This window comes from Falco rusticolus, chromosome 2 (assembly GCF_015220075.1).
Source record: "Falco rusticolus isolate bFalRus1 chromosome 2, bFalRus1.pri, whole genome shotgun sequence".
NCBI lineage: Eukaryota > Metazoa > Chordata > Aves > Falconiformes > Falconidae > Falco > Falco rusticolus.
Genome location: NC_051188.1, coordinates 72,219,137 through 72,235,532, shown reverse-complemented (window position 1 = coordinate 72,235,532; position 16,396 = coordinate 72,219,137). Strand labels below are relative to the sequence as shown.

The 16,396-nt window shown below is 40.0% G+C and overlaps 1 protein-coding gene across 4 annotated transcripts in view; it reads left to right on the top strand.

Annotated features, from left to right (window-relative positions):
- HERC2 (HECT and RLD domain containing E3 ubiquitin protein ligase 2) overlaps positions 1-11,365 on the top strand; it is a 113,413-nt gene extending 102,048 nt beyond the window's left edge. For 3 of the 4 annotated variants that reach the window (XM_037376121.1, XM_037376122.1, XM_037376123.1), the window contains 7 exons: positions 4,721-4,862; positions 5,659-5,853; positions 5,956-6,068; positions 6,976-7,166; positions 8,968-9,073; positions 9,611-9,823; positions 10,362-10,799. In XM_037376121.1, the coding sequence (XP_037232018.1) occupies positions 4,721-4,862; positions 5,659-5,853; positions 5,956-6,068; positions 6,976-7,166; positions 8,968-9,073; positions 9,611-9,823; positions 10,362-10,634 (1,233 nt within the window). In that variant the 3' untranslated portion in view covers positions 10,635-10,799. Of the gene's footprint in view, positions 1-4,720; positions 4,863-5,658; positions 5,854-5,955; positions 6,069-6,975; positions 7,167-8,967; positions 9,074-9,610; positions 9,824-10,361 lie in introns of all 4 variants that reach the window. The other variant, XM_037376120.1, reaches the window with a different exon arrangement.
- The last annotated feature ends 5,031 nt before the right edge of the window (positions 11,366-16,396 follow it).

The window sequence follows — 16,396 nt, the reverse complement described above, 5'->3', positions numbered from 1 at the left end:
GACAGTGTTTTATGACCTATAGGCAGACACATTCATAATGCTGTTAAATCATATCTTTGCCTTTAGATGAAAGAGATTAGCACAGCAATTGAAAGGAATTTTCCCCTCTTAAAAGGGAAACAAATTTCAGGAGAATGTCTGCATTTAGGAATGTAATATTGCAAAGGTTTAATGTTCTCTACTGTTATGGGAGGAATGTCACACATGGATATATGAAATTCCATTTCAAGAATAGTTTCTCCCTCCTCATTAGGGCTTCTTACTGAATGTGGGTTACAGAAATCTCACTACCATGTCAAAAATGATCTAATCTTAAAGTGGGCACAGCATATATCAATGAATGAATGATTTGTTCTTTTGTGTAATGCTTCAGTTTAAATTACATTCCTCCTTCCTAGTCACTGTCTTCTCCTTTATCAAATGTGCTTTTCAAGAACACTCATTTCACGACAGCCTTCAATTTTCTCCACTGATTGAGCTAAGCTTTTTTTGCCTGCTGTGTAGAATGGTCTCTCTCTACTCCTCATCTTTTTATACTGTATTTTTTCTGTAGCATTTCATTTTGAGCATAGGTAACTGAAACCTCAAGGTACAAGTGAGGCAGCGTGCTCTAGCAATTATCACACGGATAATTCTCTGCCTCTTCTGGAGTTCTGTTTCATGACACATCATAGAATTGTGTTTGTTTTCTTCATAGATCTGTTTTGTTAACAGTACATATTTCTGTTTCTTAGCTGATTCCAACTAGTAAGTTGTCATCTTTTTGTAAACTTTTTTTATTAGTCTCTGAGTATATGGCTTTATGTACATTTCTCCCAAGTTCTGGTGGATTGGAGAGAGTCCCACAGGATGGCTGGTATTTCAGTGGATACTCTCAGGGTGCTTGAGACAAATATAAAGTTTTGTTCTTCAGATTTAGAGAAAGAACTTAAGTTTTGTCTTCATCGCTTCAAAAATGCTTTAAGCAGATTACAGATAGACATGAGTGTCTCTCCCCCTTTGTTACAATGGTTCTGCTCATAATAAGTGATTATTCACTGAGACGAGTTCTTGAACTCAGTTCTTCCATGCTTCACTGTATGCCGCTTTTGATTGTCTGCATTTCTCTCTGGTCCAAGGAGAGTTGCTTTTCCACAAGCTGGTATCTTCAGATGGCAGATTTCTTGAGCTCTAATCAACATATTAACTTGTTTTATGCTAAAAAGTTATCAGCAAGAAGGCTGGAATGTATTTCAAAAACTTCGAGATGCTGCATAATCTGTGTTTAATAAGACATGTATTCAATGAGGGTTATATCTGACCCTATTCAGTAAAATAGATTTTGCAGGATACTGTTTATGTCTCTAAAGGGTATGATTTGGAAACATGAGCAAGATGCTGTGCTCCAGACCTCTACAATAAAGAGCTAAAACACCTGTGGTGGATTGTGGCCTTAAACATATTTGTATGAATTTTTACCGTTTTTCAGTGAACTGTTTCACTTTTTGCTAATAGCCTAATAAATTTTAATACGGGCATCTGTCTTCGTCAGCAAGCAATATATTAAGGTGCTGGCAGAAACACCAATGCTCCTTCGTGGCGTTCTTACATGCTTTGTTAAAAGTCAAATTGTAACCATTCCTAAATGATCAGATTAAATGAAAATTCTATGTTTCTAGTAAATAAATACTAAATTAAACGTATAATAGCAAATGTGCATGCCATCCTGTTCAGTTCAGGCAGGATTGCTTGCCTTTTTATTGTCACTTTATTAATTTGTATTTTAGGTCTAAAGTTTGAAGAAACAGTGGATTAACTACTGCTTTCCATAGACCTTCTTCTCATACTTTCTTTTTTTTTAAGAGAAGACTCAGTGATTTCTCAAAACTCCTTGGGCATTCAAATTTCTTAAACATCCATTAAATTAAAACCAGCTTGTGTTGGTACAGAATGTCTTACACATGAGGAGGACTTGAGTGTGTGAGCCTTTTAATAAAATCTGGAAGAAATCTGGTGGGTGTTTCATCCAAAGCATCAGAAGTATGCGGCATAAGAAAAGCTGGATTTTGAGATGCACTGTAGCTTGGAGTGGGACCAAATATAGATTAGATGGATGAGTGGATGAGTCTGGGTTATTTTTGAATGAGCAGTCTCAACAGTTAATGGTGAACTACGTGCACCGTGAGAGTCCCTTTGTAGGGCAGGTTGAGAATATGAATTACAGAACACCAAGTGGTGGTGGAGGGGAAGGGCAGGGGAAATATCTTGGTTTTCTCCAGCCTTTCGTTTACTTTCCATTGCTTTCCTCTCTCTAATGGTGAAATGCTTTTTTGTATTCTTGTCCACTCTGTGCGCATCTCTTGGAGCAAAATATGTGGCATTTTCCTTGCATGTTGTCTTATGGATCTTCATAAAATCTTAAAATAGACTTTTTCTGTGGGTGCCTAAGAAACACATTACTCTGCGTATATACACATACATGTTTTGGTAGTGCTTACTCATTTTTAGAAGCTCCTAGTAAGTATCATAGATGCATATTTAAATATTATCATTAATTAATTTAAGAATAACATGTATTCAGTTTTCTGGTCAACACCACAGCCTCTGATCTGTCTTACGTATGGAAAAACTTGCCCAGATTTGACAGTTAAATGCATGAGTAGAGATAGGATGCATTAACTAAGTGGATTGCAATCCAGAATAACTGAATTACCAAGGCATTGGCTGCTGCTTCAGAGATAGGGGAAGAAAACTTTATCAACAAATCTTATCATTGATACCCCTCTGTCTTTCCATTTTCCTTTAATGATGAACAGACACAATGCTAAATAGAGACAGATGAACAATGAAAAACTGAAATTAAAGCCAAGTAAGTTATTGATGGTTGGGGAGTGTAAAATTTCTTACCTACAGAAGAAAGCTCACAGGTGAACTAGTAAACATCATTCTGTCTAGCTGCAGTGAACACACCTGGTTTTTTTGCATTTTTCCAGTGCTAAAATTACTAAAGCCTAATCAACCACCATGTTTTTAATTTAATAAAATAATTCAGCTGTCTTTAAACTAAGATTGTCTCAAATAGTTATAACTATATCAGGTCATAGAAATTACCTAGAGCAATCATTAAGCATTGTCGGGTCAGTTCAGTACCTGTAGGGGAAGCATCTGGGTACCCAGATACTGTTTTTCATGTTTGTAAATCCAAGCATTAGTCAAAAAATTTCTTCTGTTAATGAGGTGCAGTCATTTGCAGTGCTTGTAAATGGTGATAACTGGAGTAACAACTGACAGTTAAAGAGCGATGTCACAGAGATGGGACCTATTGCGGAAGTTGAAGTGCAGCTTATCCTGGAACCAGTAACTCTCCTTGATGTTTAGGTGTGTGCCATTTTTATGTCAGAAACAAGCTGACAAAGTATGGGCTGGATGAGCTGATAGTGGGGTGGGTGGAAAACTGGCTGAACAGCTGGATCCAGACTGGTGATCTGTGGCATGAAGTCTAGTTGGAGGCCAGAAACTAGTGGTGTACTCCAGGAGTCAATGCTGGGTCTAGTCCTAGTCAACATCTTCATTGATGATCTGGATGATGGAGCAGAGTGTACCTTTGGCAAGTTTGCTGATGATACAAAACGGAGAGGAGTGGCTAATATGCCAGAAAGTTGTGTTGCCATCCACAGGCCCTCGACAGGCTGGAGAAATGGGCTGACAGGAGCCTCGTGGGTTCAGCAAGGAGGAGTGCAAAGTCCTGCACCCGGGGAGGGACAACCCCAGGCACCAGCACATGCTGGGGGCCGTCCAGCTGGAAGGCAGCTTTGCACAAAGGCCCTGGGGGGTCCTGGTGGACACAGCTGAACATGAGCCACCAATGTGCCCTTGCTGCAGAGAAGGCTAATGGGTGTCCTGGGCTGCATTAGCAGCGCTGCCAGCAGGCCGAGGGAGGTGATCCTTCCCCTCTACTCAGCACTGATGAGGCCACACCTGGAGTACCGTGTCCAGTCCTGGGTAAAGGACTGGAACATCTCTCCTATGAGGAAAGGCCCAGAGAGCTGGGACTGGTTAGCCTGGAGAAGAGAAAGCTCAGGGGGCATCTCATTGATGTATATTTTTGCACACCTGAAGGGAGGGTGCAAAGAGGATGGAGCCAAGCTTTCTCCAGTGGTGTCCATTGGCAGCACTGGAGGCAGTAGGCACAAAATGAAACACATACAGTGTTCCTTCTGACCATGTAATGCAAGTACTTGGTCACTGTGAGGGTGACCAAGAGTGGCACAGACTGCCCAGGAAAGCTGTGGACGCTCTATCCTTGGAGATACTTGAAAGTAATCTAGACATAGTCCTGGGCAGCTGGCTCTCAGGGGCCCTGCTTGAGCAGGGGGGCTGGAGCTGAGGACCTCCAGAGGTCCCTTCTGACCTCAACCATTATGTGATTCTGAAATAGTTCTGGGCTCCTCATAGCCTAAGATTTCAAGTGCTTTCATCCTCCTGTGGAGGATGGGGATATGTAATAGGAGTCTGTGATACCTGTATCTACAGGTGGATGTGAGATGGTTCTGAAAGATACTGTAGTGCTGTAATTTGAAGTTTGATTCTTCTCTATGTGTCACATATATACAAGATACACTGTGGACCTCTGCAAATGTTTCACTGAACACGTTAGTAATTTGTAAACACTAATCTTATGGTCTGATGGCAGCTGAAATAATGTTTTTACAGTGACTTTTATAATCTGCTTATTCAATAGGTAAAACGTTCTAGGAGTAAAGGAGGACTGGCTGGGCCTGATGGTACAAAGTCAGTGTTTGGACAGATGTGTGCTAAAATGAGTTCCTTTAGCCCTGATAGCCTTCTGCTTCCTCATCGTGTTTGGAAAGTCAAGTTTGTTGGTAAGAGGATTCTGCACACACACCCACACACCCCGCCCAATTTTGCACTTAACTTGCAGTTTTCTTCAGACTTACTTTTTTGGAGAACCCAAGGGAAGGGATATAGGAAAAGAGTGTATGTGTGTAGGCAGAGGAAGGTGTTTAAAATGCTAGAAAGTAAAAAAGCCTTTTAAAATGATTTTATAAAACTCCTTAAGATTAGTGGAAACGTGTCTGTAATTCTCAAATTCTGGAAGCGGCTCCTCTGCTTACACCAAACATTCTGCAAAACCTAAACCTGTTTTTCAGCTGTCTGAATTGGTAAATAATCTTGGCTAGCTGGTTTTACTGATAGGATTGTTTTTACAATTCACATATCACTTTGAGATTTCTGATGAAAAATATTTGAGATTGAAGAGCGATTCTATTTACATATATAAGGTATACAAAATATATCTACTTTAAAATGTCACTTAGGGATCATGTTGCTTTGACTTTCTACCTCTGTTCTATCTTATTTTGATCAGTGTCCAACACAATAATGTTAGTTACACTCTGGCAAAAGATTATTTTTAACACTGTGATATGTTGTATAATCTTCTAAATAGTAGGATTTACAATGAACTGGAAATACCAATTAAAAAGCAAAACATAAAGGGCTTTCATGTGCAAACAGATATGATAGCGTAGCTTCTAGTAAACTTTTATTCACTGAGTCATCCTTAAACTTTGGCTGAAGGAAGTACAGTTTATTTCAGTGCTTTATTTATTTTGGAAAAAAAAAATTAATTTTGAGCTTTTTTTTTTCTTGTCCAAGGTGAATCTGTGGATGATTGCGGTGGAGGTTATAGTGAATCAATAGCAGAAATGTGCGAGGAGCTTCAGAATGGGCTTACCCCTCTATTAATTGTGACACCAAATGGAAGAGATGAATCTGGAGCAAACAGAGATTGTTTCCTATTAAATCCTGCTGCCAAGTCACTCTTGCATATGAACATGTTTCGTTTTCTTGGTAATTTCTTAGCAACACTCTGACATTCTGCTTGCATTACATGATCAGAGTATTGGGAATCTAACAAAAAAAAAATAAAAAATATTATGTTTAAACTTACAGGTGTACTTCTGGGCATTGCTATCCGGACTGGCAGCCCTCTGAGCCTCAATCTGGCTGAGCCAGTGTGGAAACAGCTTGCAGGAATGAACCTAACAATTGCTGATCTCAGTGAGGTAAGTATGAAGCTCCTGAGTAGGAAATAACTTACAGAAGACAAGCAGACTCCAGCATAGATTTTTCTTCAGTGATTGGCTTCCCTGGCTTTTATATGCTTGTATTATGACAGGCTTTTTACATTTTGAGCCAGTATATAAGGATGACTAAAATTTACAGTTTTAAGAGTGAGTACATGTTGTTCAAAAGTAGTTAAATAAGGTATTTGTATTCTAGAGCATTTTCCAGTCTTCTCATGGGTTTGACTAGACAAATGTTTGTTGTCGAACTCCTACATTCCAGTGGACCTTTCTGTAGCTGTTACCATCTGTTGTGCCAAGATGCAGTAACTGATGTGGTACACACATCTACACTGTTCTGAAGTAAAAGAAAATGAGTTCAAACTACTATTGAAACTAGTTTGTGCCCATGTACTAAACATCACAAACTTTCAATTTCTGTGTACTGAGTTCAGTAAATGTGGAGTAAGAAGCTAGGTATTTGTTATGAAGAAAAGTTCCTTCTCAAATACTCCTATGTAGAAGGGTACTTACTATAAAAACATTGAGTCATTTACTTGTCAGTAAAGGAGGTTCCTTTTGTACCAAAACCAGCATTGGAATTCGTAGGCGTTACAATGTTTTTAAGCTTTAAATCAATTTTCTTGTATAGTGCAGTTTCTTGGCAAATGCTCCCCCAAAGGATTGAAATCTAGAACACGTGCACCCTCCCACATCCCAGCATAATGAAATTTTATGTAAAATACTCAGCTACTTTATGGCTTTGAAATTAAGTTAGATGGGTTGTGGTCAGACATTTGACATTGCTTTTGTTGGATGACACGTGATGCGCTGCCTTTGGTACACAAGAGACAATGTTGTATAGTGCTAGCAAACTGACTAATTCGGGCTTGTTATTTTTCAAAAGGTTGATAAAGATTTTATTCCTGGGCTTATGTACATCCGAGACAACGAAGCTACTTCAGAAGAGTTTGAAGCTATGAGCCTCCCATTCACTGTGCCTAATGCAAGCGGTCAAGATATTCAGCTGAGTTCCAAGTACACCCATATTACACTGGATAATAGAGCTGAATATGTGAGGCTTGCAATAAACTACAGGTTTGTTGAATAAGTCATTCAGATTACTGACCTGAGTGTTTTCTTTTTAAAAAATGTGTAAGAGCTTTTAAACAATATACCACTTTAACCTCTATTGTAAGTATTTCAGTATCTTCATGTGACTACAGTGATGATTTTCTGATTTCTTTTAATCTATCCAAGAAGAAAAGGTAACATTTAATTTTTAGGAAACAATAAATTAGCAGGTATAGTTCTGGATTTGAATAGCTGTCCTGACAGAGCAGTTTTGGCAGCCAGCTTTACAGATGGAGAAATGCCCCATCTGTCTAGCTCTTCCTGTGCAATACAGGCTGAGGCCTGATCATTAAGTTCTTTGTGATGAGAGCTTAGATTTAGTACTACTGCTCCCGCAGTTTTTCATATCGTCAGTTGCAGTCAAGAGCAGTCCCAGCTGAATTCTTACTGTGTTCTGTTGGAATACACAAACAAAAACATTCATTCCTTGGACACCATAAAGTAAGTCTGACACCTATGTGCAGACAAGTAAATTCACCCACAGGTGCCAAAATCGGAACGTTATACTGAAACCAGTGGGGAATAATTGTTCAGTGTTTGAGAAGACAAGCCTTTTGTTACTTAAATACCCGGGTGGCTAATCTAGACAATTTCATCTAAGAAGCAACCATAGGCATCTTGTTACGTGAAGCAATGGGCCTAGTGCCTATTGAAATACAGAAATTTAGATCATTTGAACAAGAAACTGATTCGTAGGTGTTTTATTCTCTCTGCCATAGTTCACTGTTTTAGAGTCCTTGAGCAAGACTGTATCATCACTATATACTTGTTTATTAGTTTGTAGTTATAGTGTCTGCCAACAATTACTGAATTAGTCTTTTTTTTTCCCTGTAAGTGGTTTTGAACTGATACTTAAAGCAGTTTTTTTTTTTACAGTAGAGAGAAATTTCATTTTGAATAGACAAATGATATGCCTGTATAAAATGTTACGTTCCTTTGAAGAAATGGGTTTGTTCTCTTGCAAATTCAGGCTCTCCTCAAAGGATACGAGCAATTCTAAAGCGTTTTGCAGTTAAAAGGCCTTTAGGGCAAACATTTAAATGTTTAGATGATGTATCACATTTTTTAATTATATGAAGCCTTTGAGAGAAAAACTAGCACCTGGATAGAATCCGTGTGGAGAAGTGGATGTAAAAGACCAAGTTTTTCCTGACATCTTTGTTTATTTTGGTGACAACAAGCCTGAGGACAGTACTTGTCAATGATGTGAATCTCTGTTCTGGAGAGCTGTGTGAAACATCTCAAAAATTACTTGACCAGGGCAAGGGGAGAGCAAAACACTAATCATGGATGGCAGCAGAAGCAGCCTTATTCGTGTCTGTCTTGAAAGACAACTCCTGTCCCCCTCGGACATGGTATTTTAGTTCAGGCCCATTTTTCTTTTTACCATTATGTCTGTCTTGTGTTGGGCATGTTTGAGGGCAGGGTTTCAAAGCAAGCTATTCTTTTCCCAAGAGCATGTTGTTTTCAAATGGGGGTATTGATTTGATCTTGCCAGGCACAGCACATGAATAATACTGGAAATAAAATATCCTAAGCATTAGGAGATATCTCTCCATACTGAGCTTGTTATGCAATATGAATTGGTGTAGAAAATTGGTGTTATAAGTCAAGTATCTTGTGTGATAAATGTTTATTAATGTTCCTTGGCATACAGCTGGAGAATTGAGGGGATTGCTTGAAGTTTCCTTGATATTACTAGAAATCGCTAGAAATAATCGCTAGAAATGGCGTTCACAGAAACTCTGAAAATATGTCTCTGCAGGCTTCATGAATTTGATGAACAAGTTGCAGCAGTTCGTGAGGGAATGGCCCGTGTTGTTCCAGTTCCTCTGCTTTCACTCTTTACAGGATATGAACTGGAAACTATGGTATAAATTTCTGCTTTGCTACTTCTGTCAGACTAACTTGGAGTGAGATTCTTAACTTACATCTTACTAATGCAAACCCGCCATTAAATACTGTTTACAGTAATTGCTCTATGATTGCAGACGTTTTGTCCAAGGAAAGACTAGTAAATGTTTAATTGCCCTCTTGGTGTTAATAAGGTTATTTTTATATAGCTGAGCAGTGATGTAATTATTTATTTTTGGAAGAAACAAACAAACAAAAAATTCCACAAAACAGTGACCTTGGAGGTGAATTGGAGATATTAATCTCAAATAAAATGTTTAATTCTTTATGTGATTCGGGAATATAAAAGAAGAATTATTGTCCTCTGATGGATGGAAAGATGTGTATTTAGTATTACTGTAATAGGAGACTATGCTCAGCACACCAAATACTTGACTGTTTGTTTTGTAAGTGTAAAAGCTGGTAAAATATTTTAAAGGAATGGAGGGAAAAAAAATCATCTGTAACTGACTTGATCAGACTTTTATAGCCTATCACTAAATTTTATTTTTCAGGTATGTGGAAGTCCAGATATTCCACTTCACCTTCTGAAATCTGTAGCAACTTATAAAGGCATTGAACCAACTGCGTCCTTGATACAGTGGTTCTGGGAAGTGATGGAGTCCTTCTCCAATACAGAGCGATCTCTCTTCCTGCGTTTTGTGTGGGGCAGAACAAGGCTGCCCAGGACTATTGCAGACTTTAGAGGCAGGGACTTTGTTATTCAGGTAAGGTGTATGGGATGGGACATGGGTTTCTTTCTAAAAAAAGCTGGTAGTGGAGTAGTAGTAGCACGACACAGCAAGAGAACAGGCTGATTTCTTTAAACTGTGTGGGCAACATTACAGTGTAATTTCAACAGTGCAACAGAGACCTTTAACGTGTGTATATATGTATCTTTCCTTCTTGACTTGGGCAAGTGGGTATTAATTTCATTTCCCAGCCATTTGCTGGGAAATAGTTTCAGCTAAATTAAAAAATCACCATCTCCAAATCATATTTTGGTATTTACTGAAGTAATACATTCTTTCTTAGATTGTTCCCAACCACATATTCATAGTCACAGAAGCTCATACGTGTTTGTTCTTACTTATCTACTTAGTGTAGGGAAAATGGGTTTAGTCTTTTCATTGTGCATTTAAGAAACTTCAGCATCAGAATCACAAATCTAACATGCCTGTTAAAAAAAATTCTCAAGTATTATTTTAATACTTATTTGTGGCTTGGACGGTGAATCAAACATATTATGCTTTTTGTTTCCAACAGGTATTGGATAAATACAATCCACCAGACCACTTCCTCCCGGAGTCATACACTTGCTTCTTTCTCCTGAAGCTGCCCAGGTATTCCTGTAAGCAAGTACTAGAGGAAAAACTGAAGTATGCCATTCACTTCTGCAAGTCTATAGACACTGATGATTATGCCCGGATAGCACTGACAGGAGAGCCAGCGGCTGATGACAGTAGTGATGATTCTGATAATGAAGATGCAGATTCTTTTGCTTCAGATTCTACGCAGGACTACTTAACAGGACATTAAAAAAATAATACAAGGGATAGTTGTCACAAGCACTGAGGCAACATGCCAAAATGACAATGAAGCCAAGGACAGTTTAGGTCTCAGAATACAGGCTGTGCAGTCAGAGGGATGGTAATCTTCTGAACATGGGGAAAGTGTGTTTGCTACTCACTGTAGGAGCTAAGGGTTACAGCTTAAACCATCATCTTAGAATAAATGGCACAGTATATGGGCATTTAACATTTATTTTAAGAGCTGAAAGCAGCCCACCATAATGCTGCACTACATGTAGAACCTTTGTGTTTACTGAAGTGTTGTAAATGTTTATATAAATATGGTAGTGCAGCATCCAAAAGGCAGTGAAACCTTTAAATTGTGGGTGCAATAGATTTTTTCATATTAAGTGTTGTGTTCTGTGCATCTTCTTGATTGTATATTGGAAATACTGTGCAACAACTGAATAGTATTATAAATATTTCAATTAACTTTACTAGAAGTTTGTTAAAAATTTTTGAACATTGAATTAACATTATTCCTTGGAATTCTTCTATAGATAATAAAAATGGCCAATAGTTTCACCTCCACCCCTGATTTGTATATTTCAGCTTATACATTATTTATCTCAAATTTGATACCTTTCTGTGAACAGCTTCATAATTCTTATCATGGAAAGTGTACTGTATATAATTTGTGCCATGTAAATGCAAAAGTTATAATTTCCCTCCAAATAAAAGTTCTGCCACAGAAAAAAATAGTAGTGTTTTTTAATAGTAATGCAAGTGTTACATGGGGTGAACATTGCAGTGGCTCTCCATTTCTGCTCCACCAATACCTGGTGTGTTGCCATAGACAGATTCTGAGCTATAGTAAACTCAGAGCAAGTCTATGCAACATGTGAATGGTAGTGATTAGGTACGCTTTGTTTATGCAGTTGTTCCTAATCCTACTGTTGATGGTAATGGTAAATTTGTTCTTATACATCTGGGAAAAAATTGCTTTTGAGGAAGTGTAAGGGACAGATGTCTTCAAGTACCTGAATGTGAGTAGAAGGGTATGATGACACTTGTATAACATATTGTCTCTAAGAAAATTAGATCAGTTTACAAGCCTTGATCACAAAACATCGTGCATCCACAGTAGCCTGTTCGAATAAATCCTTGAAGTCAAGTGGCCTTTGGGCAGGTATTATGTATTTCCTTCACAGTGTATGCACTTGTTTTTCAAAGTAAGAAAGTAATATTTAGTTGTGCCAAAGCACTAATATTTTACTTTAAAATCTAGCATAAGATTATGTCATACCATTTCTTTACTAATTATTAGGGTAGGTATATGTGAATATTTAACATTTCAGAATTCAGAGTGGATTAATTTTTTTAAGTGTTTATTTGACTTCTGTAACTTTAAATATTAACTGTGGTCATGAAATAAATTTTACCAAGGCATACTTGATACTTCAAAATAGTGGTGAAACTACTTATTTTCTGTTAAGATGTCAGAGTTTTGAAATTCATTAGCTTTAGAGGCCTCTATTTAGTGCTGAAGATCATCTCTTGCCATAAATGCTCCTGTCCACATCCTCTCTGGAGATTCCTGAAGTCCTGTGCCCTTTCCTCCAGTTTTTGTCTGCTGATGAGAAATGCTGAGGGTTTTTTTTTAGTCTTGAAAAAGATGCAAACCCCAAAAACCTTACGCGCAGCCTCTTTTATCTTTGCTGCTGAATTAAATTTCTCCTCAAGGTAGAGTGGAGAATCTAGTACAGAAGTGCTCATGTGGTTGTCTGCTGTCCTTCCCCATGGTAACACCAGAGCCCTGTAGGCATCCAGCTTGATCAAAAGGATCCTGTAGTCATCTTCTCAGGAGATGTGATGGGTGAGTCATGGCCAAATGCCGCAAGTCAAGGACTGAAACGGAGTTCAGTTGCCATTCTTGAATGTCCAACCTTGTTTCAGGAGCATATGAACTACTATTAACATGGAGAAGCTTTATAACTTGCTTAGGAAAGAAAAGAGAATGTCAAGTGTTTGTTGTTTGGTTTTTTCCAAGAAAAGCAAAAAGGAAGTATCCATTACGTAGAGAAGCAATTTGTTGTTCATTAGTGAACTGTGTGAAACAAGTTTTTTACTCCTCCTTTGCTTTCCCATCCTAACAGAAGGGTCTCGGACACCCTTCTATGGTGTGAAACGCTTGTCACCTATGGCCTGACTTACAGCACTTCTGAGTAGCCAGTTACTCTTGAAAAAACATCGAAGTGGTCAAAACGTGGGATTTGCTCTTAATCGACTTTTAGATGCAAATTTGTAGTCTGAGAAGGAAAAGGACTCAACCTTGCAAATGAGGAATGAATTGCTAGTGCTCCTTTACCTTCCTGTGTAACATCCCTGTAAAACCAAAGATGATAGTTTGATTTATTGTAAAGCTTTACCATTAGGAAATTGCAGAAGACGGAGACAAATCCCTTCCCATGTTCAAAACTGCTCTTTGTTGCCTGGGTAAATTCCTGATGCCTTTAAAACCACCTAATGGCTGCTAGACAATGTAACGAGAGAAGGTCATCGAGTCCCATCAGTGTGCTTCCCTCTAGATGCTGCCTTTCAAAGGTCATTTCCTGATGAATCTTCAAGTTAAAAATTACGGTGTTAGCTAAAGCATGCCAACATGGTTCTTTTACTCAGTGGGTGTTCAAGAGTGTAAGATTGGTGGAAAAGTTCTATCATGGAGTCAAGTCTTGGTCACTTAAGGAGTCACCTTAAGTGAAAACTGCAGCAAAGCAGCACAACCGTGAATGTGGCACACAAACTGTGACTGGCTGCTCCTAACGCTTGGAAAAGATTCTGCTGATTCACATTTGTCTCAGATGTCAATGTTGATGGTGTGTCTGCAAGGCACCGTTCCTCAGCTTTGTGTTCAGTTACCTGATAGCCAGTGAGTAAGTATGTGCAAAGATCTCACAGAAACACAGAGTAGAATTCTCAGTTGTTTCCTGATTGTGGTCATCCTTGATGAGCTCTCTCCAGTGAGTTTGGGTGTGGTGTGCTGGCATCAGGACCTGAAAAAGGTTTCAGCAGAAGCATTCCGAGCGGTTTGTTTGGAGGGTGTAGAGTCACACACAATGACGTAATACAAAATCCTCCAGGATCCTCTCTTGTAAATCAGTCAGCGTTAAGTTTCTTTTAACTTAATTCTCATTTGGCACTTGCATATACTCACTACAGATGATAAGCCTTAATAGGGATGGGGTACAGCACTTCCAGAACGTCCAAGTCCACAATACAAGTGCACCTTCTTGTTTCACTGTGACAACTTTGTCAGAGTGCGGGGGCAAAAAGTGCCAGTGTGGTTTGGTCTTGGTGGTCAACTGAAGCTTTGTTGTCTTGTTTAACAGCAGCTCATGGGAAAGGAAAATGCAAGAAAGTGTAAAATCACAATGCATGAAATTAGGATGCTTGTGGCCATAGGAGGCTGCTGTCCCTTCTCGCTCCTCATACAAAGTTTGACCTGTGGGCAAGACGTGACAGTTAATGCTTCTTCCCAAACCAGCGTGCCGCTTTTCAAAGGTCTGGCAGGGGAGAAAATAAAGAATGACCAATTCCATGAAGCTGTGCTTTGTTTTCCTAGAAGGCAGGCTTTTGAATTAATACTTCAGTGTAAATTATTTCAGCACTATTCTGAAGAAGAGATGCTCTTTAGTTTCAGAAACTGATCTGTTTTGAGCAAGTTCTCTCCATAATTCCCAGCTGATAATTTTCCCAACGTTTGTTCTGATAAGCTTGACATTTGTGGCATGAACCATGTGGATTTGCCAACGAAAAGTTACGAAACCATTCTAATGGTCTGACCTAGTAGTTAACAGATGAGGCGGGTTTGCTTTATTATGGCTTTTGATACTCTCCCTTCCTTTGTAACATTCTTTTATAAGTAAACTAAGAAGACCTCTTAAATGAGGTGAAGCTGCAGACAAAGTGTGAAGATCACTCCTAAACTGGAAGAACTTTTTGAGTAAGACTTCTGCACGTGTCCTTCCTGGTTCTGCTGTTTCTCAAGTTTTTCATTGATCTCATCATGTGGACTTAAAAGCACCCCTAAAAACAGAGAACAGGGTCTATCCGTGTCCAAAATGAAGCTGATATGAGAAGGGCTGTCTGACCTGTGCAGTGCAAAAGCCAATGGATTATGAAGTTCCGTGCATAGGAGGAAGAAGAAATCAAATGCCTGAAATAGCTGTGTGGGGAGGCCAGGCAGGATCTGGGCCGGCCCGAGCGAGTTGGTTGTCTTCTGGTTCTTGCAGAGAACAGGGGGTTCCTAGAGGGAAAACTGGATGGACAAAACCAGGAAGAAAATGGACTTCTTGTAGTGCAGTCAGGCACCTTCCTTCTGTGATCCTGGGGGCTTCTGCTTTCTGGCCGGGTCACTGACCAGGCTCCAGCCTATGGCACTTGTGACCAGAGTTACCTGTGTGGGCTGGAGCTCAGCAGCCTTCAGGATTTTCCATTCTGGAACAATGAAAGCCGTTTTAGTTGTATGTGTGTATCTACTGTACAATGAGTGGCTGATAGTGGTAGGAAAGTTGGGGGATTTAGGCTGGCGGTACCCAGGGAACAGTCACGTTGCCTTTGTCATTGCAATAAAGTGACTTGATTTAATAGCACAGACCTGACGTATGATGGATCGTGCTACAAGTACTAGAGAAAGAAAATACACTGTACAGTGGTGGTTGTGGTCTGGAAGCCAGCTACCTGGGAGGTTCTTGGTCCCCTTGCATACATGTGACCTTGGCAGAGTGACAGGTGGGGTATTTTATGTCCCTTTCAGTATTTTTAAGTGATGTAAGGAGTGTGGCCACGTCTTCCATCCACTCTGGCCCAGGACCCTCCTGCCCAGCTGCTGAAGCCAGACCCAGGAGCAGCAACGTGGCTGCCTCTGTTCCCTTTGCAGGTTCAGCCAGTGGTGAAGCTGTGCATGTACCCCAGGAACACACAGGGCACTGACATGGCCGGTCCCACCCCAGTGGCTAGGGGCTAAGGACCACCACCTGCTCCGGCAGGTGATGTGGAGACCCCACTTGTGCCAGCAGCTGGCACTGATTTTCACTCCCACCCACAGCTCTCCGTGGTAGCCGGCACTCGGTGCTTGTGGCACATGTACACATGGGATAGAGAGCGCGATCATGCGGAGAGATAAATAAAAGATTTAAGAAGACAGGACAGGCTGTGGTGATCAGGCGCAGGGCTCAGCCAGGCAAGCATGCTGACTGCCCCGTTTTATGCATGACCAGCCTTTTGTGTCTGCCCCTCTCTCCCTCCGTGCTCCCCTTTACCCCTCTGTGTCCACCATCGATGGGCACAGTCCCACCCACCCCCTCCAACACCATGAACCCTCAGATTTGCATCCCCACCAGTTGCAAGGTCCCCGTTAGCATGCAGGTTCTTGCTAGCCCATCAGTTACTGTGACTGACCCACTTTATTTCTGGTTATTGCGTGTGTTAATGCTGATTGCTCAGGTTCCAGGGCTCTGCGTGCCTGTATCCCTCTCTTTCCTTATCCTCCTGACTGATGAAATAAACATCCCCATGCTCTGCACATCCTTAACATTTAGTGTGACTGACCAGGTTTTTTCTTACCCTGATCTCCCCTGTCATTTGTCAGTCAGGTTTGTCTCTGTTCTTGCTTATGGCTTTTTTGACCAGTAACCCTCCTTCCACACATACCCTTGCAAGTATGGTCAGACATGATTTATTAGTTTATCAGCCGAGGAATTAACTGTATGCTGCCCTACTCAGAGATGA